This window comes from Phalacrocorax aristotelis, chromosome 14 (genome assembly GCF_949628215.1).
Source record: "Phalacrocorax aristotelis chromosome 14, bGulAri2.1, whole genome shotgun sequence".
NCBI classification, from domain to species: Eukaryota; Metazoa; Chordata; class Aves; order Suliformes; family Phalacrocoracidae; genus Phalacrocorax; species Phalacrocorax aristotelis.
The window spans coordinates 10,681,842-10,708,155 of NC_134289.1; the positions used below are offsets into that span (position 1 = coordinate 10,681,842).

General features: G+C 40.8%; 2 protein-coding genes across 6 annotated transcripts in view; one reads left to right on the forward strand and one right to left on the reverse strand.

The window, feature by feature from the left end:
* GLUD1 (glutamate dehydrogenase 1) overlaps positions 1 to 14,510 on the reverse strand; it is a 30,944-nt gene extending 16,434 nt beyond the window's left edge. The window contains exons 1-3 of the mRNA XM_075109341.1: positions 13,922 to 14,510; positions 1,663 to 1,743; positions 786 to 841 (exon numbers count right to left, since the gene is read on the reverse strand). Coding sequence (XP_074965442.1) covers positions 786 to 841; positions 1,663 to 1,743; positions 13,922 to 14,360 — 576 coding nt within the window. The 5' untranslated portion in view covers positions 14,361 to 14,510. The remainder of the gene's footprint in view (positions 1 to 785; positions 842 to 1,662; positions 1,744 to 13,921) is intronic.
* Positions 13,304 to 26,314, forward strand: part of SHLD2 (shieldin complex subunit 2) — a 43,271-nt gene continuing 30,260 nt past the window's right edge. For 2 of the 5 annotated variants that reach the window (XM_075109335.1, XM_075109333.1), the window contains exons 1-2: positions 14,641 to 15,013; positions 16,047 to 16,150. The gene's annotated coding sequence lies outside the window, so the exon portion shown is untranslated. Of the gene's footprint in view, positions 13,594 to 14,640; positions 15,014 to 16,046; positions 16,151 to 17,494; positions 17,581 to 26,314 lie in introns of those variants that run through there. The other 3 variants (XM_075109336.1, XM_075109334.1, XM_075109337.1) reach the window with 3 other exon arrangements.

Genomic DNA, 26,314 nt, shown 5'->3' on the forward strand with positions numbered 1-26,314 from the left:
TTTAGAAGAAAGGATGATTCATATATTTATATAACTTATATGGCACTCCCTAACAGACCCTTGGTACTCAGGGAAACATTCGGCTTTCTTTCCGTACATTCTGATCCACAACAAATCGGGTGTGGGGCACAGGAAGAAACATTTGTGCTTGTGGCAGAGATTTCCAGCAAACAAATCTGATATCCTATGTGAGAGATTTATAACCAGCAACAGCAATAGCCAGCCTGCTGCTTGTGTAATCAACACAGGAGAACGACTGCACACAGATCCTTACAGGAGTTTCGAGCTTAGAATATCTGTTACGTATCCTAGTATGCCTTTCTGTACGAGTTATTTTAATTAGGGCAAGAAGGCAAGCCTGCAGTAAACTTTTTATAAGCCAAGTTAGTTATTATTCACACTGGAACACTGCATAGAAAGGTTTAATGGAGCATAAAACTATTTGTCAAAATAAACAAAAACATTAACTTTTTTCTAAGAGCAATTTAATTTAAGCTTTCATTAACAGCATCAACTTAAAAAAAATTCAGGTTCCAAATTATTTGCAGTCTTCTGACTTTATGTAAAAAGTAATAAATTAAATAACTGAAGTATTCCACCTCTGAAAAACACATCTTTTAAAAATTCCCTTCCCACCTATTGCATGCACAACCTAAATTCAGCCTTTATGGAGGCAGAAGTGGCAGGAAGTTTTAAGCGGTCCCTAATGCCCCTAAGAAGAGCTTTTTTAACCGGCTGGCTTCAGTACTGCTGGAAACCGAATTTTTGTCTATGATTCAGCTTACTGTGTAGTTCTTGGGATTGATCTTGACACCAGCCTTTGCCCCACCAAATGGCACATCTACAAGAATGCAAAGGAAAAGCATTTTACTTTTTCAACAATAAAGGCAGAACGCATCAGTAATACATGTGAGGAATTATAACTTTGATTTTAGCAGCGAATTTGGTTTTGCCATGTTTAGGGCTTCATGAGTGTAAGCTATAATCTCATAAAGGTTCTATAAAAATGGGAAATATTTCAAGCTTGAAAATGGTCTTTGAAACTCAGAAGTTCATTATTTAAATTTTCTATACTTCAAGCTCTTGTACTTGGCACTTGTAGAAACAGTAAGTTTTACAGTTTATATTTTACTGGTTTAGCTCAAAAAAATTTTATTTTGGAAGTCCTAAGTGGAGTGTCTCTATATATTAAGAAGTATTTTGTTTTCTCATACATAATGTGCAGATCCTCTCCAAATGCCCCTACAATTTAGCAGCTGTGTATGAATTATACTTCTTTATGACCCATAAATGAATTTTATCCTTCTCCCTCCACAGCTCCCCTGCTTGGAACCTTTACAGACTCCATCTGTTCCCCCTAAAATTAGTCCCCTCCTAATCCAAGTTTGTCATACTTTTATGTGAGTTCAAAAGCAGTACTTACTCAACTAGCAAAATTTGGACTTTTCAAATGAAAATGTAACTTTATTCAAGTATCTACAGTAACAGCAGAGGGAACATGTATTATTATTTTGGTCACTGTATATTTTTCCCATCTTGCTACAGATTTTAGTCAGAGATTAGTGTCTAAAACAATCTAATCCTTTAGATGCTTTTCTGTAAATTACATCAGTACTGACTGAAATTAAAGACTGTATCCTTGCTTGAAAAATTATTACTTACCAACCACAGCACATTTGTACGTCATTAGAGATGCTAAGGCTTTCACTTCATCCACACTAACATCCAAACTATAACGAATACCTGCAAAAGACACACGAGAAAGAAAGGAATTCACTGAACAACGTCACAGGTATTTATAAATTCGGAAAGTTAATTCTAGACCAGTCATCTGTAACATGCAAGTATGTAATTTATCAACTTACTTGCTCTACAGCTTAAATATCTATAATTTACTTAGCAGAAATTCAAGACTTCAGCAATTCTTTATTAAGTATTTTATCACCCGTATTCAACCTTGGAACAAAAGCAAATATTCCTTGGGAGGATGATGAGCCAAGCTGACAGGTAACTCGGAGTAGAGCCTTCAAGAGGCTGATAAAGCTCATCAGCATCCCATAAGATCTTTGGCTTTGGACTTCATTCATTGTGTATACAAGATGAACTTCATTCCTGAAAATAATTTATCAGTACAGGTTATAATCAAGATCTCTTTGCTAGGGTAATGCAAGCTCCTGTTAAGTCATGAGCCTTGCAATACATTCGCTGTGGTCCAACAAAACCATAGGCAGCTTCAGAGCTCTGGCTGCTAGGCACAGCCATGTAACAGAAGGCAGAAAGCCACTCCACTAATTCAATTTTGTTCAAAACATTTTGATGGAATAACTCTACCCCAGCAAGCTTGTGTGACCAGGCCACCCAGCCCACACCCATGTGGAAGCCAGCCCACACCTGCATTCCCTGCTCTGAGTCATTCAGCAGAACTGCAAGTGTGTGCTGACGCATGGTCCAGATGCAGATTCAAATTGTTGTGGTCTGATAGTGGCTTGGATGCAAAATGGGTGATCCCAGCCATCAAGGCAGTTCAAAACTGAGCAGAAAATGATTACACAAAAGTAGGGAGATCTGTCACCTGCCTCTTATCGGTCTTCTAAAAAATGGGTTCTAGCTGTCCAATAAATTGACTGAACTCAAAGTTAAAATTCATGTATTCTGGAGGTAGCTGCAGAGTAGCAAATATTGAACCAAGCTGACAGGGTAAATATACAGAACTACAGAAGCCTCAACATGACGTTTAAGATCAACACAGTGTCCAAAGTCATGTGGCCACAGCAAAAAAACCCCACCCCTACAGCTATACCTTAGCTTCTATCCAAACTCCTCCTGCATCATTAAGCATATAACCGAGGCATAAAGAATTTATTATCCCCACCTCTACTTCCCAAATCCTTGGCTGTAGGTTGTGCCAAGTTGCATGGCGGTTTGTAGCAGGCACAGAGTGTCCTTTAGATGCTAGGACAAGGCACCACAAATTTCCTATTATGTAAAGAGATGACCATATTCAGGTCCTCAGGAGTGAAAAAAGGCCAGCATACATTATCCAAACTAAAGCACTGTGCTGCTATGAAAGCCATTCCTGAATGCTCTGGAAACAATCCCAGTTTCAAAGGAACTGAGTGCTGCTCAAATAAAGCTGAGGGCCAAGTGCTGCTTTCTTATGTGAGTTCAATCAGTAAAAGTACCGTGCCTCTGCAGAACAGAATTTAAATTTAGTGCATGTACAGGGAAAGGGTGGCCTCCAAAAGCAACCTAGTTTCTGACTTAGGTAGCTTGTAAGGTGTTAGTGTCTGGGCTTTCAAGAACCTTCTCACAGGAAGTAATATTTCAAATTTAAGAGGACTCTATTAAAGCCCAACAGACCAGTCGAAGTTACAACATATGTGGTTTTTTTAACACTTCTTCCTCTGATCCTTCAGAGGAGCAGTTATCCTTCTGTCAAGGCCTGAGCAAGAACAAACACCACCTGTGGCACTGACTGTCCTGCCTGGGGACACTGATCCCTCTCGGCTGAGCAGGTACTCTGGGGACAGGTCTCATTCGAGCATTGCTCAAGCCAGCCAAGTCTGAAGCTCCGATCCATGCTGGGCAGAAACGAACTCTGCCCCTCCACCCCCAGCTGAACTAGGTCACTGTGTATTTATTCAACCCATATATTTATTCAAACTTCAAGTTGCATAGGCAAAGCAGTTTTGCTGTAACTATACTCCTGCAGGCACACAAAATGCTGCTTACTGATACACGGAAAGCAGCAGTGGGCTAAGTCGTTAGGGACAGTTCTTTTGTACAGTTTTAACAGAGAAGCAAAATAAAAAAGGAGGGAGCAGCCTCTTCTGCACACTGTATTGAAAATGGGATCTGAAAAGGTAAACAAGCAGCAGTTCTACTAGAAGGCTCAAACATGTGCAAAACAGTAACATCTCCAGTTTCCTTGTATTACACCCAAGGGTTACTATAAACTTTACTGTAATAAATATTAAACTTTCATACCAAGGCAACTAGGGAAAAAGCCCCAGGACTAACAAAGTACTGAAAGGCTTTTAGCCAAGATACTTTGTTTGTCGCCCAGCTTCTTTTCTAGCCTTGTAAACAGCTTTAATTGAAATGGCTTGTCTGCCGGCTTTATCTTCTTAAGTGGGAGACTAGTCAACTCAGAGTTGTGCCGACTTCACTAGCCACTTTGCTCCAGTTTATCTGCTAAAAACTTCCACTACAGTGTCGGGCATAGTTCAAGGTGTGGATTCCAGGCTCCCTGACAGCTGTGACGATTTTTTCCCTTCTGTGGCATGAGTGGACAACGTTTAAGACGCACTTGTATTTTGTTCCTTTTCACAGTTTGGCCAGTTTTCCAGGAATTGTAATTACTCTACAGGAGGCCCACCTCTTGACAGGGAAGTTATTTGTGCTAAGCTGTTAGGACTGATGAGAAGCAGGCATCTGAGAATGTTGTACATTCCATCTGCAAGGGGATGCACAAAGATAAAAGACTTAATTTATATTCTATTTGGGCATCACAGAAATTTAGTTTGACAGCTTCCTAATTTGGCAGGAGGAGAGTATTGCCATGCATTTGTACGGCTCTTTTGACAATGTACTATGCATTCAATAAATAGCCCAAGACTAAAAATGGGCTGTATACACAGATAAAATACTGGTGTGGTTTTTTTTAAATATTCTTAATACATAAGCAAATGTAAGCCACTGCTACACATAAGATTGTGATCTCTTTAAACCCTGGCAGGTCCCATGCAGTAAGTCACTGGAAAATTGTGACTTTTACAGCAAACTAGCTACAAAAAATAGTTTGAAGAAAGCCTCAAGTCACAGTATGACTCACTGCCATGGAAAATACTTTTCACTGGAAAACATACAAATTCTTGTTCTAGTTGAGATTTCTCTTTCCTTGCCACACCCCAAGAAGTTAAACAGTATGCTGAGAGAGACTTTGTTTTTCTATGCACAAGACCTTCTAGATGAGGAAATGTTTTTATTTTACTTTTGTTTTATTACTGGTCAGTATAAAGAGAAGGCTTTATCATCACATTGCAATGTCTATGCTTTTAAAATGCCCTTTTTTTTATTATTATCTGCATTTTGGAGATGATATACTTCACCCAGTTACCTCTTGCACTGAGGCCAACAATTATTTTGGCCAAAGTAAAATTTGCTGATGATTTAAGCTTAGCGTCTCGGATAGACGCTATGGATTAATTTGCACTTTTCCAAATGGAGGTAGCGAAGCACTTGAAACACAGTATTTTTAAAATAAATGTTAACACAGTAATTATTAGTAAGACCTTATTTTTGATTCTGTAACAACAGCAGTCAGTCACCATTTTAATCAGCAGGTTTGTACTAAAGAGTACACTAACAGGCATGTAAAAAAGATCTTGATTTCAAAGAAACCCGGCTACACATCCTACTAGATTTTACATTGTACAGATTTCGGTGTGTTCTGTGATGTTCAGTGTGTTTATTATGCGTCCTTAGAAAACATGGTGTACAGAACCAATTTTTCAAGGACTACTACTGCCTTTCTAGTATGCCTAAAAATCTACATTTAGGAAAGTTAGTGTACTTTTTTCCTGATCTTCCAGTGTAGTGATCTTAAATGGTCATATCTATGTATGCCCTCACCGCTAATGAGTGCAAAGTATTCAAAGACAAGTCTCAAAACTAAACAGTTGCCATAGTAACGGTTCAGGGCAAAACACTTGGTAAACTACTCTTCCTGCACTAAATATCTTGCAACTCTTCGCAAGTCTCTCAAGTTCCCCAGAACCTGGAACAGATTTGCATTACAGTCTGAATTATTAATATCTAACAGAGACTTCTGTCCTGCTTTGACTTTGGTGTTTTCTTCTAGTTATGATCATATTTTGATCTCTGAAACTAATCTGGGTCCTGTACAGATGACAATTCTTGTTAGGCTGGTGCATTGGTTCTGCTCACCTCTATTTGCAGAATCCTTGCTCATCAGAACAAGTGTTTCAGGGCAGCAGCTATCCTACACTATCCATACAGCGCTCAGCAAAACAGATTTCTTGATCCCATTTGAAACTTTTTAGGACTGAGTACAGCCATACTAATCTCCCATTTATCAACTCCAGATTCTGCAGTGGTTAACAGCTTGTCTGACCCTGTCCAAAGGCTGACACGACATCCAGAGTCTAAAGGAACTTCAGTAAAGATGTCACCTTGCTCAAACTATTCAGCAAAGTCCACAAACAAAATCCATAAACCAGCTCCAGCATTTATTGTAATGTCTTAGTTCCTTAGTGTTTTAACTCTGGATTATGTATAACATTTTCGTTTTGGGAACATTTTTAACATTTTTACATTTGGGAAGTAAGCAAGATTGTGAACATACTACTATCAAACTCTACGTAATCATTGGCATGGCATCCAACACAGTAGGAACCGACGTTACAAGCAATCCTTAGGCGCTTTCAGAACAAGTACATTTTTCTAAATCCAGAAAAAAGAGCATTCCCTATAAGGAAACTGTTTAGCCTTATTTAACCATTTGGATAGTGTGGTAAACAGCACCACGACAAATTTGTCATTACTGAAGATGAAATTCCAGACAAACCTAACAAAGCAAGATGAGTAATTCAGTGCTGGAAAACAAGAACATTCCTAAATTCAATTCAATAACTGCCAGGAGATGAGATAAAAATATGTCTCTTCCCACACAGCATTAGCCACCTATAACCTGGGGCAGGAAGGAGACTCCCCTATAGAGACATCCCACCATTCTGATTTAACCAGAAGTATCTATTCAGCGACAATTAAGGTACTCAACCAGACAGAATACTTCAGTATACCACTTCTTGTATACTTTTAATATGCTGTACTTATACCTGAAATAGACTTAAAAATATACACATATACAGTTATTTCATTCCATGCAGCAAAAAGCCCAAGAATATTTTCTATTGGAAAAAAAGTGTGGTGCATTACTAAGATTTGGTGGTTTTGTCCTGGTTTCAGCTGGGATAGAGTTAATTTTCTTCACAGTAGCTAGCATGGGGCTGTGTTTTGCATTTGTGCTGAAAACAGTGTTGATAACGGGGAGACGTTTTACTTGTTGCTCAGCAAGGCTTACACTAGTCAAGGACTTTTTCAGCGACCCACGCTCTGCCGGGTGCACAAGGGGTTGGGAGGGGACACAGCCAGGACAGCTGACCCCAACTGACCCCAGGGATGTCCCACACCGTATGTCATGCTCAGCATACAGAGCTGGGGGAAGAAGGAAGAAGGGGGGGATGTTTGGAGTGATGTTGTTTGTCTTCCCAAGTAACCATGATGGAGCCCTGCTGTCCTGGGGAAGGCTGAGCACCTGCCTGCCCGTGGGAAGGAGTGAGTGAATTTCTTGTTTTGCTTTGCTTGTGTGCGCGGCTTTTGCTTTATGCGTTAAACTGTCTTTATCTCAACCCATGAGTTTTCTCACTTTTACTCTTCTGATTCTCCCCCCCATCGCACTGCGGGGTATGGTGAGCGAGCAGCTGTGTGGTGCTTATTTGCTAACTGGGGCTAAATCACGACAGTTTTAAATACGGAAAATTTGGTAAACCACCAGGGAAACATATATTACATGAATTCATGCACTTGGAATATGGCTGTGAAGTAGAGCCTCACCTATAGAACCATCTCAACCCTGCCTAAAGGCTCAGGTTGCTCATTAAACTGCACTCAGTAAGGTCTGATACAGAAAGATGCACTGCCACTACTTTCATGCAGATATTAATACCACGGGCATGGGTGTGTGCAGAGGGCGGAAATAACATGAGTTGGCCCTGGCTACTCCAAATGCCATAGGAACTACAAAACAATAAGCTACCACAGTGCTGACACGAAGCAGGCAAATTCCATGCTCTGCCTATGAGTTTATTTCCTAACAAAATGGAGCTGTTGCAATTCATGGAACAAAGAATACCTGCTAGGATGACCCAGAGAACAGGAGGGACACTATCACGCAAGAGATTCCCCTCCTCACTCTCTCCAACACGTGTTTATCCAGAAAGCCCAATGCTGAGAGAGGTATGATCTCTCTATAAATAGACAAGGAGCCAACAGCAGCAAGGGAAAACAACTATTTATGATCAAGGACAAAGCTAGCTACTGCAAAAACAATATGAGCTGATTATATGAAAAAGCGGAGACTGGAAAGATTCACAGCCAGAAGAGCAGGGCATACCCTCCTGCAAGAATATCAGAGGTAAAAACATGGAACATATATGGTTCACTGAGAATTGCAACGAGTTTATTAAAGGACAGGAAAAGCATAGCACACCCATTTCTTGTCCTGTTTTTTCAATTTGCAATTTAAATATATACCTGCGATTCTGTGATCCACTCTTGTACTAATTGCAGTTAGGTATGCTCTATAATAAGAAAGCAGAGACCTATGAAAATAAGGCACTTGTATAAGCTTTAGCTGCAGTGCTGCAAGTGTTATCACAGTTAGGCTGATCACCTTTTTTTCCTGTAAAACTTTCATATTCCTTTAAAGCTCGATCAGTTTCCATAGTTTATTTCACATTACAGATGGCCTACGTTTTAGTTCCATCTGTTGCACAGTCCCTAGGGTATGTTTCCATATCTCACCCTCTGAGACCCCTGGGCCAAAGACATGGCCTCAGAACTTTCATCCATGTATGACTTAAAACAGCGAAGCCACCAATAAACCCAGGTATAAAGAGAGCTCTGCTGAAGTGATACCTTATAGCACTACTTCTTACTTCCCCTGCTTACAAAGGGGAATAAACAATGTCACAGTAGCCAAGACAACACATGGGGTTGTACTGGTACAACTCTTGCATGTAAAGCTTCTTCCTTTGCAAGTAAGGTTACCATCCTGACGTACGTACACTGGTTTAGACAAGGTAATGTGTACGACAGTGGCTATGTGGTGACTGGGCACTGAGATTAGCATCAGCCTCAGACCTCTGCAGCTGGAAAACTGCGGCAAGGACAGTATGAATAAATGTCACCTTATGCAGTAAGAAGCTCATTACCATGAACTCGTAAGTCAAGTGAGGAGGCTAAATCCTGATAGGCAGAAGCCCCCAAAACCAGAAGATAGGGAAGTTTTGTAATGCAGAATAATTCCTTCCGCTAACCAGTCAAAGCAGCACCACACAGGAAATCAGATTCATTCACTTCCAAGTCAACTAAGCAAATAAAGTAAGAATCACCTGCCTTCATATACAGACAGTGAACATCAAAGTAACATATGACAAAGTTTTTCAAAATTCATATGTAAGTGAAAGTCAGACTAAATCTAGTCTGGACCTAAAGACAGTGTTAAAGCTTTTTGGAACTGAGGAAGCCATTGAGACTTGGTTAAGGCAATTTGGGTGAGCATAAACAAAAGGTTGGCTTGTTTCCCAACCCTGATTCATTTGGTTTCATTGATAACAGACCTGTTGGACAGTCGGTTAATGTGAAAATGCTTTAAAAAGTTTTGAAACCACTTAATAGCTTTATTCCTGCAGTAAACGCTGCCATAAAAAACATGGAATAATTTCCATGCTACTAAGCAGGCAGGAGCTCAATAAGCTTATTCATATTTGCACATTGGTTATTTTCACTGATCTATTCTCTGAAACTGACCTGTTAACAAAAACAGCCATCAGCAACTACATGAAAAAGCAGCTTAACCAGTTTTATATCTTTCATAGAACCTGATAAAATTATTTACAAAGATTCATTATTTTAAGTAGGAACGGCTGGAGTACTTTTCAACCAAGTCATCTGTATTCAGCCATCTCATTTCCTGTACCCTGCTTGGTTTGTTTTAGTTCTTTAGGCAGCTGTCAGTGCCGTGAACGAGAGCAGCTGTGGTTTCCTGTTAGTGCTGGCCACTAACATGCAAGTCACTGCACAAGCAAGGGAAAGAGTGATCTGACCCACAGCATTACTTCAGCTACCACGCCACATCAGTCCGGTCATACAAATACTAAGTTTGGACTGTAAGCAACTTGAGTTCCAACACACAAGAAAACTGCTTATCTCCGTGTTCTCAATGGGATGAGAAGGCTTCTAACTAATCTTCCTTTCCAGCAAAGAGCTACACTGCAGAAAATGGAGTCCTTAAAACCTGGACTTGCATGCTGGGCATACTGCGAGGCCTACCACTTCAATGGGTACATACATGACCATTTCGTAAAGATTCCTAAAGCACACAGGAGAAGCACACCAAAAGAAAAAAAATCGCCACCTTCTTGAGTTGCAAAGGTTTGCAACCCCTGAAGTAGAATTGAAGATTCATTTCTACAACAAGTAAATAGGTAAGCGCTACAGGACGCAACAAGAAATGTTATTTCTGGGTTCTCTTGATGAGGCGGAAAAAACCCACAAGTTATATGCTGAAAAGAAGGTATGTTTCCGTACTTAGTGCCAGTCTCCCTGAACAGCTCTTCTCCTGACCCAATGAAGAATCACCTGCTGTACCGTGTAGCGGCAACTGCGTCCAACACAATCAAGTTGACTTGTGTTTCTACACGTGGTTGAGGGGAGAGAGGACAGTAGCATCCATTAAATATCTTCCTATTTTTGTTAACTATGCTTTATATTGTCAGAACTCGGGTATTAAAAGCATTGTACTCCTTGAATAGAAATATGACTGTCAAGTTCCCCACCAAGGTGCAGAAGTTTGCCTATACAGAAAATGTAAGGCTGATCTTGAGTTTGCCCTCATCCAGCCCAACCCATGTGCTCTGCCATTCCATTTCTGTATCAGGCCACAGTCATCCACATCCAGTCGAGAACCTTATTTTCAAATCAGACCTCTTCTGGCATTCACTCTGAGAGTAGCAATACTACTTGCAGGCAACACAGAAGACAGCAGAGAAGGAGGTGCAGATGGACTAGTAGTCAAGGAACTGATGCGTTATTACTGCCATGAATCATCTGCAGGCACATATGCATTTTAAACTTGCTTCATAAAGATCAACCTCCCGTTAAGAAGTTTAGCCCTTTCCAGATTTAGGCTAGAGTACTAAGCAGGGGTCGTGGTTTCAGCCTAGAAGAAAATGAGCAGGCAAAGAAATTGAAGACGATGTCTGTGACAGATAGAACATAATCTAACTACTATAAAGTTAAGCTAAAAACATTTAGTAGAAACAGAAGGTGCTGTTAAAGTGCAGACAAGTCAAATGTGTATTTAGTCTGTTTCCTCAAGTAATTGAGCTGTCTTCCAGGTTTAGAGCGTTTAAATCAAGATTTTTTTTAAAAAAATCTATTTACAGTATAAATTCTTCATTAGTTCATGACTGAATCTGTAAATGACCTTATAAACAAAAACAGTATACAGAAGTAACATAAAATCACTAATGAAGCATTTTGGTGTGGGTGTATAAAAAGAAATGAGGAACAAAAATTAAAGGAAGACAGCCTTTAAAAGACCTAAAAATATTTGTTTTCCTGCATTCCATACCTGGATCTTAAAGTGCATTTTGATCATTTGTCTAATCTGCATACAGAAGAGTATTTAATATTCTTTAAACAGCATTTTAACCATCAGCTTATTAGTAATAAATGTGCATACCATGTACTTTCTCGTCAGATGTACCTAAAGATGTAAAGCCAAATTTGATTACGATTGATATAACATGTAAACCTCAAGAAATACAAGCAATGAGCATTTAAAGTACAACGCTCATTAAAAGAATGACAGAGATGACAAAGCATCCCTACTTGCTAGCGATTACCTAGCAGTAACTAAAGGCTATCTCTTTCTTAGTACAAAATACAGATCCTTAAAAAAAAACCCGATCTGGGGAACCTTATTTTATCAAACTTTACTTCTCAGTAAGTGCAAAGTTAAAGTCCACAATCCTGCATCTGAAATGCTCTGGAAGCTGTGTTCCTCCCACTGTTCTGCAAGCCTTCCACTTGCCAACTCAGCCCCTCTTTTAGAAGTTGGCCTTATGTCCCTTGGTGTTTCTTGCTGGTGTGAATTACTTGCATCAGGCTCTGGACTCCATAGAGTGTGAGACACTCACTTCAGCCAACTTCTCCTGGGTCATACTATGATGGAGTTTCAGTTGTATTTCACTGGGCTTTGGGTCTTTTCCCCTGTGGAATCTACTAGGATTGTAGTTTAAAAATCATTTTTAGACAAAAGCTCAAGTTGTTGGTACACTTCCAGTGGATCCAGTGTACCACAAAGGCAGAAATATCTTTACTACCCCTCTTCTTTGCCGTTTAAGGAGGAATGTTCTATTTCCTCCCACCTTTTTTCATAGCAGGTTTCAGGCAGTCAATCTACACTTACCACACATCCCATTTAAATTTACTACAAAGCCAGAACTGCCCTCTGATAGTGAGCAAATTCCTAGAGAGCATTAGAAGGTGAAATCCATTTATGATCACTGTGCTGAAAGGAGTGGAAAGTAAATATCATTTACAATTCCTTCCCTAAACCCACGGCACAGGGAGAAAAGGAGACTGTTGAGACTTAGTATTTTCTTTAGCTGTCATTTCCAACAGCTTTGAAATTTACAGTTGTAACTTCCCATAAACACTCACAGCATTTGCTCTAGTGTCAGTGCAGATGGGCGTAAGAAATGCTACTGAAAAAGCAAGAAATTCTGTAGAAGATTTAGAAATGTAGGTATCAGAACAGAAGCTATCCAGCTACCCAATTGGTAATTTTATTTCATGTACAGGGTATTTTATAGTTCTTTGCTGTGAAAACATTAATTTTTTTCAGTTCTGAGCAATACTAATGTGAAATACTAGAAGTTATCATATGTTAGATAGTATCTTGTTACTTCATTTGCCACCACTGAACTGTATTTTGTTATGCAAGCAGGGACCTTAAGACTAGCACAGGCTGTATAGAAAAGGACTCTTGTAGGCAGCAGCAAAAAGTAACAACCTAAGCAGTAACAAAATAGAAGTGTAATAACTATCAGTAATTTAAAAGAAATTATAGCAATGGCAGAGAAACTGTAGCTCCACGCAGAGCTTCAGCCATACCCAACTTCAGCTACAACTCAGTCTGATGCCGGTAACTCTTGTTCCAAGTAATCACCAGTAGTCGAGTTAGCCTCTTTTGGGTAAGAATTAAGCTATGGGATGCTCACTACGTATTTGATTTTGGGAGGTTAGGAACCACATTAATGGGACAGATTCTCTGTGCTGCAAAGAGAAACGTCCCCACGCCATATACACACACCAGCTGAACCGATTACCAGGAACACATTTACCCAAGAACTCCCTTCCTAGTCTGTTCTGGAAGCCAGAGGTCCTCATTGATAAGAAGTCACAGAGAAAACCGGGCATTCTGCCACCACCGTTATTTACCACAAAGTTAGTCTACGCTGGAGAAAAATAAGCGTATTTACAGACTACAGCAGCTCTGGTTTGAGACAGTCCTGAAATGGTCTCCAATACTTAACTGTCCACAAAGATCAGAGCTCCCCAATAAGCTATGCTGAAGGACATCTGTATTTGTTTTTCAAGGAAATGCCACCGATCCCGGCCTAAAAGGGAGTCTGATTCCTCCGAGAGCAGGGCTGACCCCACATGAGCTCAGCTCTGCTCAGCTCCTGCGGGACTCTGCTGGCCCGTCCCTTCGCACAGGTATGCCGCTGGCCTCGGCTCTGCCAAGCCGGCTTTCCCTGCAAAACGGCTCTTCCCCGGCATCCAGCCGGTAACTGGGAACACTTGTTTTTCCCCGCCAAGGTTGCTGCCGGTCCTCCCCGGGAGGGTTCCCGGGCGGGCAGCGGGCATCTCCCCGGTACCTCGGGGCGCGGGAAGCGCCCGCCCCGCGGCGGGAGAGGCTGCGGGGAAGGGAAGGGGTGAGGGAAGGGGAAAGGGAAGGGCAGGGCCGCTGCGGGCCCGTCCGTACGGCCCTCCGCCGGCCCGGGGGTGCGGGAGCGTGAGCGGGATCGGGGGGCGCGGGTCTCACCTCCCTTGCAGGGGGTGCGGTGCTGGCTGTGCTGCGCCCGGTAGCCCTCGATCACCTCCCACTCGCCGTTGTCGCGCTTGATGGGGAAGGAGACGCTGAGCACATGGTTGCAGGGCTTGATGATGCGGAGGATGCCACGGACGCGGTGGCGCCGGTCCTCCATGCTCTCGCGGGTGCGCAGCCCCTCCACCAGCTTGTCCTCCACGATGCTGGCGCCGCGGTCGAAGAACCCCTCCACCATCTTAAAGAAGTTGGGGTCGTCCTCCTTCTTCGCCGCCTCGCAGTAGTGCCGCCGCGGGCACCGGCCCCCGCCCCATGCCGCTGCCGCACCCCCAGCTGCTGCTGCTGCCGCTGCTACCGGCCCACCGGGCTCCGCGCCCGCCAGCACCGAGCCGGCGCCCAGGCGGGACGCCAGCAGCTCCCCCAAGTAGCGGTACATGGCGGCGGCGGCGGCCGCCGGTGCTTCCGCGACGCGCGCAGGCGGGAGGATCGGAGCGGGACGGCGGCGGCGGGTGCCGGGGCGGCGGTGGCGGGTCGCTGCTGCCACAATAGGCGCGAGGCGCCGCCGCCGCCGCCTTTAAACGGCCTCGGGGTGGGGGAGGGAGGGACGGGGAGGCCCCGAGAAGGGCGCCGGGCTGGGGCGGGGGGGCGGCAGGAGGAACACGCCGCGCCTCCCAACTGCGCCTGCGCGCTCGCCCGGTCCCTCCCCACAAAGCCGGCCCCGCGGGCGGCGGGAAGGGGCGGGCGGTCTTGCGTGGGGTCGGGCGGTTCCGCTGCTTCCCGTTCCTCCGGCAGAGCCGCGCGTCCCCGCCGGCCGCCGCTTCCCCCCCCCCCCCCCGCCGGGTGACCGCTAACGGCCGCCACCGGACGGAGGGCCGGGGCCTGCCGGGCCCCGCCGCCCCTCGCTGGCTGGTTGCTCTGGGAGAGCGGCGTTGCTGGCGAGGAACCGGCGGCGAGCAACCTTCGCCAGAGCAGCAGCGTGAGCCTGCGGCCGGCTCCCCCACTCCGTGCGCGGCGGGGCCGGCCTGCCGCACGGTGCTGCCCCGCTGCGCGGTGAAACCGGGCCCTCTCGTACCGCCAGTGCAAATACAAGTAAGGGCGCGTCCACGCACTGCAGCGAACAGGCTTCCTCAGGGGCAGTACAGCTTGTGTGAAGAGCCCGCTGGTAGGGAGCCTGTTAGGAAGACCCACCTCATCCAACTGTGCTTAACTGTCTGCCCTGTCACGAAGGGCCAGAGGCTTCAGCTCACGCTGCTAATGCAGCCGCTTTCTCTGCTCAGGTGTTATGTGGGTAGCGTGTTGCCTTTTACTGCATCTTCGCCTGCTGAAGGTAGTTGTTTTTTATGTAGCTCAGACTTCTGAGTGCATCTCTGAGAATAGTGCTTTCAACTGTGTAAAATCTGCTCTCAAAACATGGGAGATAACATGTTGCGGAATTTTTACCAGGTTCACTTGAGAAGAAATAAGCAATTTGCTCATTTGTCTAACTGTGCATACATCATGGATTGGTATAAGTGTTTGTTTAAAATCTGTGATGTATTGGTGAGGGAACAAAAAAGGTGATTTAATTTCTTAAGCAGACTCTAAAACATCTTTATATATGATTTTAACAGATTAATTTTATTAGATATAAGAACAATAATAAACACTAAACGGTGCCTTCCTGAAGCAATCCACAGTTTTAAGGTGTAAATTACCGATTTCATAGCAAGTGGAGTCAAATTTATTTTGTGTCAAATTTCAAAGTTTTATTGAAAAAAGTGATCTCAGACAACACTTTCTGCTTTAATCCATGATTTTTGTTGAAGTATTGGCTATTTGAGAATATGTAGGTGACCAGGGTAATCTTTTTCATATGTCTAATATCATTAGTAGTGGCATCATAAATGGAAAATATATTTTTATTAAAGTGAAAAGGTTAGTTAGGTTGAGCTTAATGTTCTCTTATCAAAGTTTGTCAATTTGGCTACAACGTGTGTAGGATGTAGTGCTTTCAAAACATGGGAGATAGCACGTTGCTGCATTTTTACCAGGTTCACTTTAGAAGAAATAAAGATTTGCTCACTTGCTGTAGGATTAGATTGATAATTGGAAAATATAGATTTTGTGGCTTTTTTCTGTTTAGGCGTGCAGGAGACCAATGTCCTCAGGGTAGGAATAACCAGGAGGCTGCTTTATCTCTGTGGGAATCTCTCCAACCACTATGGACATCAAGGGCTGTGTTGCAAGGTTTGTGGGAAAGTCATGTAACTTTGGTGTGTATTTGTCAGCAGGAAGATAGTCACAGATTGTTTCAATGCGCATAAACTTTTCAGGCAACTGATAGTCAAATTTTATCTTGATTTCATGTTCCTCTCTCCTAAGATTCCTGAGAAGTTGTCATGAGGACCAGTAATAAGAATGGTTGCCTTTATCTGTAATGAGGGTGGTTTATAACCATAGTCTAGAGAACAAAGATCCTTGACAATAAGTGATACGGAAACAAAAGCAAAAAGGAGCTTGCTCTTAGGCCAGTTTTTTACTTGGATGTTCCTGCAGTGCTTCAGAAACAAACTTACTGATTTGTGGTTTTTCTGCCCATACTGAAGGTGGTTCAGAGACAGCTTCTGTTGTGGTGTTCATTTTCAGTTCACAGAATTGCCGTGTTCTCAGTGGTTGTATCAGGTTTGAGCTACTACTTGATTTCCATTATCTCCAGGTTCTCATTAGCTAAAGCTCAATTTCTGTACAAGTTCTTAACTTTTGTAAATGTGTAGGAAAGGAGGTGGTGAAAGGTACTGTGGTAATTAGTCCTTGTCAGCTAATTATTTTCACCTGGTTGTGTAGGTTATTTAGAATACTATTTCACAGATGCAAAAAGTTGAATGAAAAATATGATTACCTGGTTTGCTCAGGTGTGTATCAGGTTAAGATGCTTAGCTCCTATCCTGCCTTCAGCTATGGCATCTCTAATTTATGAGCTCTACTCAGTTATCAGCTGTGTGCAGTATCAGGCTGTTTGCAGTACGCATTTGTGAATGTATTGGAGACTGAGTATGGTACATGACAGTGTGAAGGCAAGGTGGATCTCTCCGTGGGTTTGGTCACGCAGTTGTATTTGGGGTAATGGCAGCACCGTAGCTGCCCTCTTTTCTAAACAAGGCTGGACTTCAGCAAAATAAGGCGTGTGCTGAATGCTAAGAATAACTAAATCAGGATGTAAAATTTCTTAATCTTTAAATGTTATAAATGAAAAAATAGCTAGGGGTTTTTATTTGCATGTTTTTATGAATGAAGCCATGTGTACAGTTTACAGGCACTTTACCAACCTCAGCAGGTCCCTACCATATTTTTGTTTCAAATACCTTGTGGAGGTAAGAGTAACTGTGCTGTCTGAGGGTGTTCAGGAAGAATAAGTACAGGAGTTGTATATCCCATTCCAATATTTTTATATGGTAAGTGGTGAGTAGTTGAAGCAAAATCTATTTGTCAGAGGAAATGAACATCCACATGCTTTAGAACAAGTTCTAGGAGGTAAGAAAGTGGTAACTGCAATAACAAAAGATTAACTGTATCTCGTTTGTTCTTGTATAGCATATGGGGTGCCATCCAAAGATTCACATTTGAGTAGCATCACTTAAAAAAAAAAAAAAAAGACATTCTCTTGGATGGATGCAAAGGTAACTTTTTGTCTTCACAACCAGAAATTTCACTAACTTCATTAGTTTCATATTGAATGTTGGTCTTAGGGCTGCCTCTGAAGAGAGAGGTACACAGGGAAAGCTTAGTACCTGTGTGGTAGGAACTGTCTATATAATTCATGGACTCTGCAACAAGGTCATATTTAACTGTGTATACATGATAGATGGGTATAAGTTTTTATTTAAAATCTGAAGTATAGGGGAGGGAGACAAAAGTTGATCTAATTTCTTAAGCAGCTTCTAAAACATCTTTATAAATAGATTTTAACAGATTAGATATAAGAACAATAATAAACACTAAATAGTGCCTTCCTGACCACAGTTTTAAGGTGTAAATTATTGATTTCATAACAAGTGGAGTCAATTTTATTATGTGTCAAATTTTAAAGTTTTATTGAAAAAACTGATCTCCGACAGGAATCCAGTACTTTCTGCTTTAATCCATTATTTTTGTTGAAGTATTGGCTATTTGAGAATACGTAGGTGACTAGGGTGATATTTTTTGTACGTCTAAATCATTAATAACGGCATCATAAATGGAAAATATATTTTTATTGAAGTGAAAAGGTTAGTTAGGTTGAGCTTAATATTCTCTTAGATAAGTTTGTCAGTCTGGCTATAATGTTTGTAGGGTGCAGTGGTACTGGATTCTCTCAGAAGCTAAGACAGCTACCCCAAGTTTGCATCCGTCTTACCAGCTCACCAAGGTAGGTGAGAGAGAGCAGGGAAGCTGGAAATTAGGGATCCTCCCAAGGCACAGAATAACTCTGCCCCTTGTCTGGCTAAGCCCCTTTGGGTCCACGCTAACCCTGGGATTGCCTCCAGTTCAGAGGCTTCAGAGTCTGAACGTCCATTAGAAAATGCGCTTGGGAGGAAAGCTGATCTGTACAGTGGGCTGAGAAATAATGCCTTTCTGTGGTAAATTTTCTTCTGGGAACAGAAATGGGTTTTGAAATACTGTGCAAATGGAATTACAGTTGTTTCAGCAAGCTTCATTTTCAGCTCTCAGCCGTATCACATGAAGCACTTGGCAGTTCTTACCCTTTGCTTAAAGAATTGGTTGAGCTAAAGTCCAAATATTGGTAACACTTACATATAAAGACATTTTTTCCCAGTGATTCTAGAAGTAATGTGGCAAGCTGTAAAACTGAAGTTCTAGGCCAGTGGGATAATTTAGATTATTATACAAGTTGAAGCAAGTCCTTGTTCCCCTTTGAATTGCCTATATGAGCAACTACGTTTTCCTTCCTCATTTCACCAGAAGTTGTGAAAAATAATGGCTTATTTTTATTGGATTTAAGTGTCACGCTGTATTGCTTTTTATCTAGACCTTGGTAGTGTAACTAAACAGCTGAGAGCTGGGGTCATTGTCTTATCGCAAACTGTTGCTGAAGAAAAACTGTTCAGCCTCTAAGTTACCAGATCTGTGGATGGCTGAATAAGTTACTGGGAAGGTGGGAGGGTATGAATCTGTTGGGAATACTAACAGTAGTCCTGTTCATATTCCTCCCGGTTGGAATCCTGTGCATGTCTGTTAAGTAGAGGGTATGCAGGTAGGCAGCAAGTATGTGGGACTTTGCAGTAATCCTGCTGCATGGGAGCTGCCTGTGTGTTGTGCAAAGGATGTTAAAATGCTACCAAATAGCAATCGAATTCTTCTGCAGATCTTTAGCTTGATATATTCTCAAGTTTTATGGATTGTATTTTCTACCTTTACACCACTTTAAAGCAAAATTTCTACAGTTATTATTGGCGTGGGATGTGAAAGTAGAGGTGGCTCTTTCCTCATCTGCAGGAAAATATTGTGTCAGCATTTAGTCTTCAGAGTAATGGGGGGTCATGTTGATAAAGCATGTGTTCTTTTAAATATGTGTATTTTTATAAAATACACTAAAGCCTGAAGAATCTAAGGAATGATTGATCAAGCTTAATTTTAATTCCAAATTTGTGAGTAAGTTGTTGTCCTTGAAGTGCCACATTTCTTGGTTATATTGTTCTGCTTTTTATGTCAAGCCAGTAAGTGATACAACAGAGGTGAAATGAGAAGTGTGGCACAGTTGTCTAGTTTCCATGTTGCTAGAGGGCTGGCTCTGTAAGATGCTCTTACAGGCAACACATGAATTAGGTGAATCCCAGAGGTTTCATTTAATTTGTGTCCTGTTTATATAAGCACTTTTACAAAATTAACACTTGACTAGAAATCTTCATTTCAGTCACCTCTTTACAATCAGTTAGAGACTAAAGCTGATGAAAAGCCATTTCACTGGCAGCATAAGATATCAATACTTAGGTGTATTGGTCTGGAGATTAAGAGGGAGCCAGCTGAATTTAAAAATCTGGTAAGGACTTAGGAATCCTTAATTGAGATCTGAGATAATTTTTCTTTCCTTTATAAATAGCTTCAGCTGTGTTCAGCCACACCAAAGCTGGAGAGCAGACTGGCAAGTTTTCTCCCTTTGCCTTGACACCAAAGAGCCTGAATTCGGTGGTTTTCCAGGCAGGCTGCAGAAGCATGCTGCAAATATGAGACATGCTTTCTGTAATACTGCAGAATTGGAGAAGAAGGTATTTGTATTATGTCCTGTTGAGATAAAGACTTTAAAGCTTCCAATACTTTGTGTTATTAGTGAGATGCTTAGGTACCTGTGATCTGATTATTTAACAGTATTTCTGTGTATTTTTTGCATTAAAGTTACGTGTTTTCATGCTTGCTAAATTAAAGTATAATCTGCTAGCATCTTGTTCATAGGTAAATAGTAACTTGCTTGGTTGTCCATATCACTGTAAAAGTAGGGAGTAAAACTCATAACTGTACAAGGAAAGTAGGAAATTGGTAGGTTTAGCCTACTCAGTCGGGACTTTCTTTAGAAAATGCTAGGCTAAAGTAACATTTTTTAGACTTAGGCATGGCTACAAAACCAATCAGTAGCTGAGCAAAATAATAATGAAATTTATTATTTAAACAATCATAAGATTATTTTTTAAAAATTTTCCAGAACTTCTGCAACAAGATATCATTCTTATTTTACAATTCTGGCAAAAGAATTATTAGGCTGTCTTCCAGAATGTAGATTTGGCAGGAGTTCCCAATTCTCTCAGTGAAAGGTACTTGAAAAACCCTCAATAAGTGGCCTAATATACCAACATTTCACAAGTGTCAGGGGGCAGTTTCTGGAGCTTTTAAAATGTCCATAATTCTGCTGCAGAAGTCAGAAAATACTGAATAAATTCAGATAACTACCTCATGAGTAAATACAGTTTTAATTGACATGAAAAGTGGTCGTGCTTATGTTTATCAGCTTTAAAGACCTCCTATCTCCATCTGTTTATATTGTTGCTGTGCATGATGACTGCAGTTGCCAACTGGTTACTTTAGCTCTATGACAGAACAGATATAAAAAGCTCTTCATGTATACAGGAGATAATGTCCTCATCTCTTGTTTAGACAGTCTATAGATATACAAAAAATGTCTCTAAATGTTTTGGTAGTTACTGTCCATATATTACTATAGGCATTGCCAGATTTATATGACTGAGAAATATAATACAGGCTTTTTATAACACTTCCTGTAATGCCACTTCAGGTTTTCAAATGGGTAGGACAAAAAGTAACTTTGTCTGGAGGCTGTAGATCTGATCTGAAGCTTATTGAAGTAGGTAACAGATTAATCTGATTTCAGTGACCTTTCAGTCAACATGGCCCTTCACGCAGTGATAGAAGCTCTTGCTGGTCAGTGTGAAGGCTTTGCCTTTGTCAATTCCTGTATCGGTGAGAATCTGTTAAAGCAGCTCTTTTGTCTTTGTTGAATAATCTTTAGCTTTTGCTTGGTTTTAACTCCTTTCTAGTTTGAGACAAAAGAGGGGACAATACAGTAACCAAACCCAGTGTATTTGAGATTCCCATCTAAATGTTAAATGTGAAAGGAGCTGATGGGGAAAAAAAGCTAGCAATGGGAAAACTGACAGGTTTATGGGCATAAAAACCTTCACAGATGCACTGAGTGTGCAAGCTTGATCCCTTAAATAGGGTTAGGAGGGAAAGGAAGTATTTTGGTCAGTTTATTTCCTGGAAATTACACTGATTTTTAAGAGAATTGCTGTCTAGTGTAGTCAACACAGCAAAAAACAGTAGAAACTATAGTTGGCCAGGAGTGAACTAAGAATTGTTTGAAAGCAACATTTAAATTGAAATTAACGTTTTCTGCAACTCTTGGTGGCCTTGGCTTTCTGGCTGAAAATTATACCTAAGATCTTAACAGCCTGGAATCACAGCATCAGAGACTGCAAACCAGTTTTTTCTTGCTTTAATACTCAGTTGACAATCAGAAGTTGTTGACGTAAACAAAGTGTGTTTTGTTTAAATAAGAAATACTAAAGCTCTTAGGAACTAGAGTATACTAGTCTCCTGTAGTGCTTTTGTTTGCATTTCTGTTAACAAAATCAACTTTATATTCTTCCACTTTGGAAGACTGGTTATGGAAATCCATATTGTTAAAATACATCTGAATGCTTAATTCTTTGTCAAAGTCATTGGATGAAGCCCAGATACAAAGGAATTAAGAATTGCCTCTCAAGTTCGTTGGTACAATTGAAATTGACATTGTTGATCAGAAAAGTCCAGGAGTACACTGGCTGGTATTTTTCAACACATCATGGATTCCCTTAAAAACAACAACCAAACAATAAACCACTGGTTATGCAGGATGTTAAAAATGTGTATGATATCTTTTCTTAGTCAGCTTTAAAAGACCTTAAGGTTGTTCATGATGCCCACTGGATGTAGAGATCTGGTGCAAAAAGTCACTTGGCTCATCTCAAGGGAATCTCAGAAGGGGAAAATAGGTCAGAACAAGAAATACTTTGGTTTAATCAAATTGTCCCATCTTGAGCACATTTGAGCAATATTTGAAAACACTGCAAAAAACCCAGATATTTTTCTGCTCCTTTTGGTCTGTGACTTGGTTTATTAATAATGTCCTTCTGTGGAAATCCTGGAGCTCATTAAAATCACGTTATATATGGTGTTTAGGCGCCCATATGGCGATCATGTCAAATGTATAGCCATGCAGTGTCACCTTACGGACTTGTGGCCAAACCTGGACAGACATAATCTATGTATCTTGGAATATCTTGTGGAGGCTTTGTTGCTGTCATTGTGACTTGATGCTGGTGGGGGAGCAGTGGGCGGTTTAAGGAGCAAGGGTGGGATTGGCCTAGTGGTGCCCAGAGATATGAGGAGCATCCAAGGGCTATTGGCAGGTGACATGAGAACAGTTAGCAATTGCTGCCATAAACCTTCAGCACTGCCATAGAATCTGATTTAGATAAACTTTTCTTTTAATTAACAAGCTGAAGATTTTGTGCTGTTTAAGTTTTGACGATGATGATTATTATTGTCTCATCTTGTCAATGTTGGCAAGGTAATGTCTAATTTATCTGTTCTGCTTTATCTCTTCTGCTTTTTCATTTGAAAGTCAGTAGGTTGAAGGTAAGCTTATTTTGAAATACTGATAAGGTAGAGCCTCTGCACATCATTGGTAACAGATTTTCTGATTTCAGGAGGAGTGTTACAGTGCTGTCATCTGACTAAATGAGTTAAAATCGTCATGGAATTTGTAAAAGCTTATCTTGATTTCTTTTGTTTTGGCTTATCAGTTTTTCAGATAAGCTGGTATTTGCCTTTACTAAATTAAAGGAAAACTAACTGGCAGTCTAAACGTATGCTTTTAGATTGTTCACAGCTATCATTAGACATCAGCTGTCTTGAACAGTGTCTGCTATGTGTTCATCTCGGGTTTATAGTCTACATTAGCATTGTGGCAGTTGTATAAATGTATAAATGTGCTATATAAGCAGAAATTGAGCTTTTTCCTCATGTGACAAATAACTCATGAAGGTAATAAAGGAGAAGGAAGAAAAAAGAAGCCAGTCTCCTTCACTGTTCTGTTCCCCTTGTACACTTTACGCCTCACCTACCAGTGAACCCGTACTTGTAGTGTGAGTCCATTAGTGTTGTTTAGTTTTAGGTTTAATTTATTCTTGTTTATTACGTGGCTAATTCAGTGAAGGTTATTTTAAGTCAAAGAAATTAATGGGCCTGTTAACTAAAAGAAAAAAATATCTTATTTGGCAAAACATTGTACACTCATCACCCTTTTTCTCCCAGAATGAGTCTTAAAGTCATATCAGACTATAGCACACTGCCACAGGACTTAAATTTTAAAGTAATTCTTAATGTTTTGAAAATTAAGGCTTAGTTGTGTGGGTAAGTTCTGCACAATATATAAGGTTGAAAGAGTTTTTCCTCTTACTAGTGTATGAGATTGAAGAACTAAACAAAAAAGTAACACTGGGTGCCCTGTGTTAATACCAGCTTTGAATCATTTTATTATTTTATGCTGGTGTAAGTCCACACCTGAGACATCAAGAAAGGAATAAAAGCATTTGACTACGGAGGACAATAAATCTTATATCACGGCAAGAGAGAAAATTACAGATATAGAAATGGCATAACGAGAGATAATGAACATTAAAATCTCAATAGGTAAGGTGAAAATTTGAGATTAAAAGGATAGTTTTGTGACTTGCCAAAAAGGCAATTTTATGCATTGGGGAACGATAGTGCAGTGTTTAAAGTATGAGCATGAAAGATTCACCCAGAGTGAATTATGCACTTGTTTTGCTTACTGTGTGAGCCGAAGTAAATTACTTGATCTTTCCTAGCCTCAGTTCCTATAAGAAAAACAGATGGTAGTTTATTCCCTACTTCTTAAATGTATGGGGAGGACAAATACATTAACTATCATTTGGAACTGAGGTGGTTATGCGAACTCGTATAGTCTTCATATCTGAATGAATATAGGTCAGAAGTTACAGCATGGGCAGTATTTGTTCTCAACGAGAAACTAGGGGAATTTGCTTTGTAATAAACTAAAACAGTTTTTCTTTCCTGTCAAACCTAGATTTTCTCAAGAAACACAGGAAAGTCTTAAATTGTCTTCTAAGTGATAAGTAAAATACTTCTTGAATGTTTTCCCTTTGTTAGAGCATATTAAATTTACTCAGTTTTTTCCTTGTTAGGAACAGAAACAGTGAGCTCTAGTGGAACTACAGTTAATTCATTTTATGTTTAAGATAATTAAAAATATGTTATATAGGATTTTCCAGGTTCTGTTGGATTAAAGGAATCCATAGACATTAGCGTTAGAGAAATAAGCAGAAGTTTTCTTGGAATAACAAATACAATCTGTGGCTACCTCCATAAGGTACTTTAACGTGTCAGTTTGGATAAAAGGAGTGATTGTCAAATACATTACGTATGTGGTTTTCCAGCAGATTTTGTTTCAATTATTTCCACACCATGCATTTAATGTGTCTGAAAGAAATCAGTCTTTCAGCAAGGCTTCATCCAGCAAATCGGATGATGACAGGTGAAGAGAAGGTAATATAACTTGACCTGTGACTGTACTTGGTTATAAAATTTCTAAAATGCCAACTAAGGTGAAAATACTCAACAAACAAAGGAAATAGATACTGGAATTGGCATGAGTTCTTTGGGAATGTGCCAGTGTAGATATGACTGTCCCTTTTTGCTGAAAATGTCAGATCATGTTCTCTAAAGCAGTGTAATTTCTTGAGCCTTATCTGCACTTGGTTTTTTGCTATTTTGTTTTCCCATCTTAGATCATGAGAGAATATAAAATCTGGAGATGAGATGGACCAAGGTGACTTCAGATCTTTAACTGCATGGACTGCTAATTCTAATTGACCTGTTGGGAGGGCAGACATAACAGTTTAGCTATTCTCTGGTCTTCTGTGTACAGCAATATAACCCCAGTGGACAGAGCTTGGACTTCTCAGGCGTGAGACTTCCATTCCAACAGTCAGATAATCTCTCAAGATCAAACTCCTCATTGCAACAATGCTTGCAAAGCGCTGCTAGTCCTGAAGATCACTGACAAGCTTTCTTCCAGTAGTACTTCCCTTGACATCTAGTGCTTGACCTGAGAAGTCAGTTATTTCCTTCTTTGGATAATGAGATAAAACTATTCTTGAATTATCATAAATTCTGTTATTAGTATGAAGTGTGGTGGCAAATTTCTATCATGAACCCTGGAACTAGACTGAAAATCTAATGAAATGTGGAAAACCCCAGATAACTTTTAAATGGGATCAGCTTCAGTCCCCACTAAGCTGTATTTTAATTCATATGAGATGAGCCAGCTGAATAGGTCAAAACCCATGCTTTCGAAGCCTCAAGTAAGGTTTCCCTACCCGTTTCTAAAATGCTAAAGTTGTCTGCAAGAGAGATTTTCCTTTCTTGAAAGATAAGTTTGAGTCAAGACAGTTTTTTATGGTCTTTCATTTTATGATGTTTACAATCTGAAGAAGCTGGGCTCTGAATGGGGAGGGAAAAACTTTGTATAACACTACCACTTTATACAGCAGTACGGTACAAGTGGCTTAGCATTGCTCAGCAGTGGAGGATACTACTGGTGGTCAGCCTCTCTCCATTTTTACATGCCCAGTGAAAATCTGAGATACCCACTAAACAGTGTGTCATTTTAGGGGTATTTGGAGAATGGTGTCTGCATGTAGACTAGCTTTCAGGATTGGGGCTTCAGACTTAAAAATTATCTGGACTTAAAATGTAAGCATTTGAATTTTAAACAGTGGGTTTCCCAAGTTAAAGGGGTGGGCTTAGTTAAAGGGG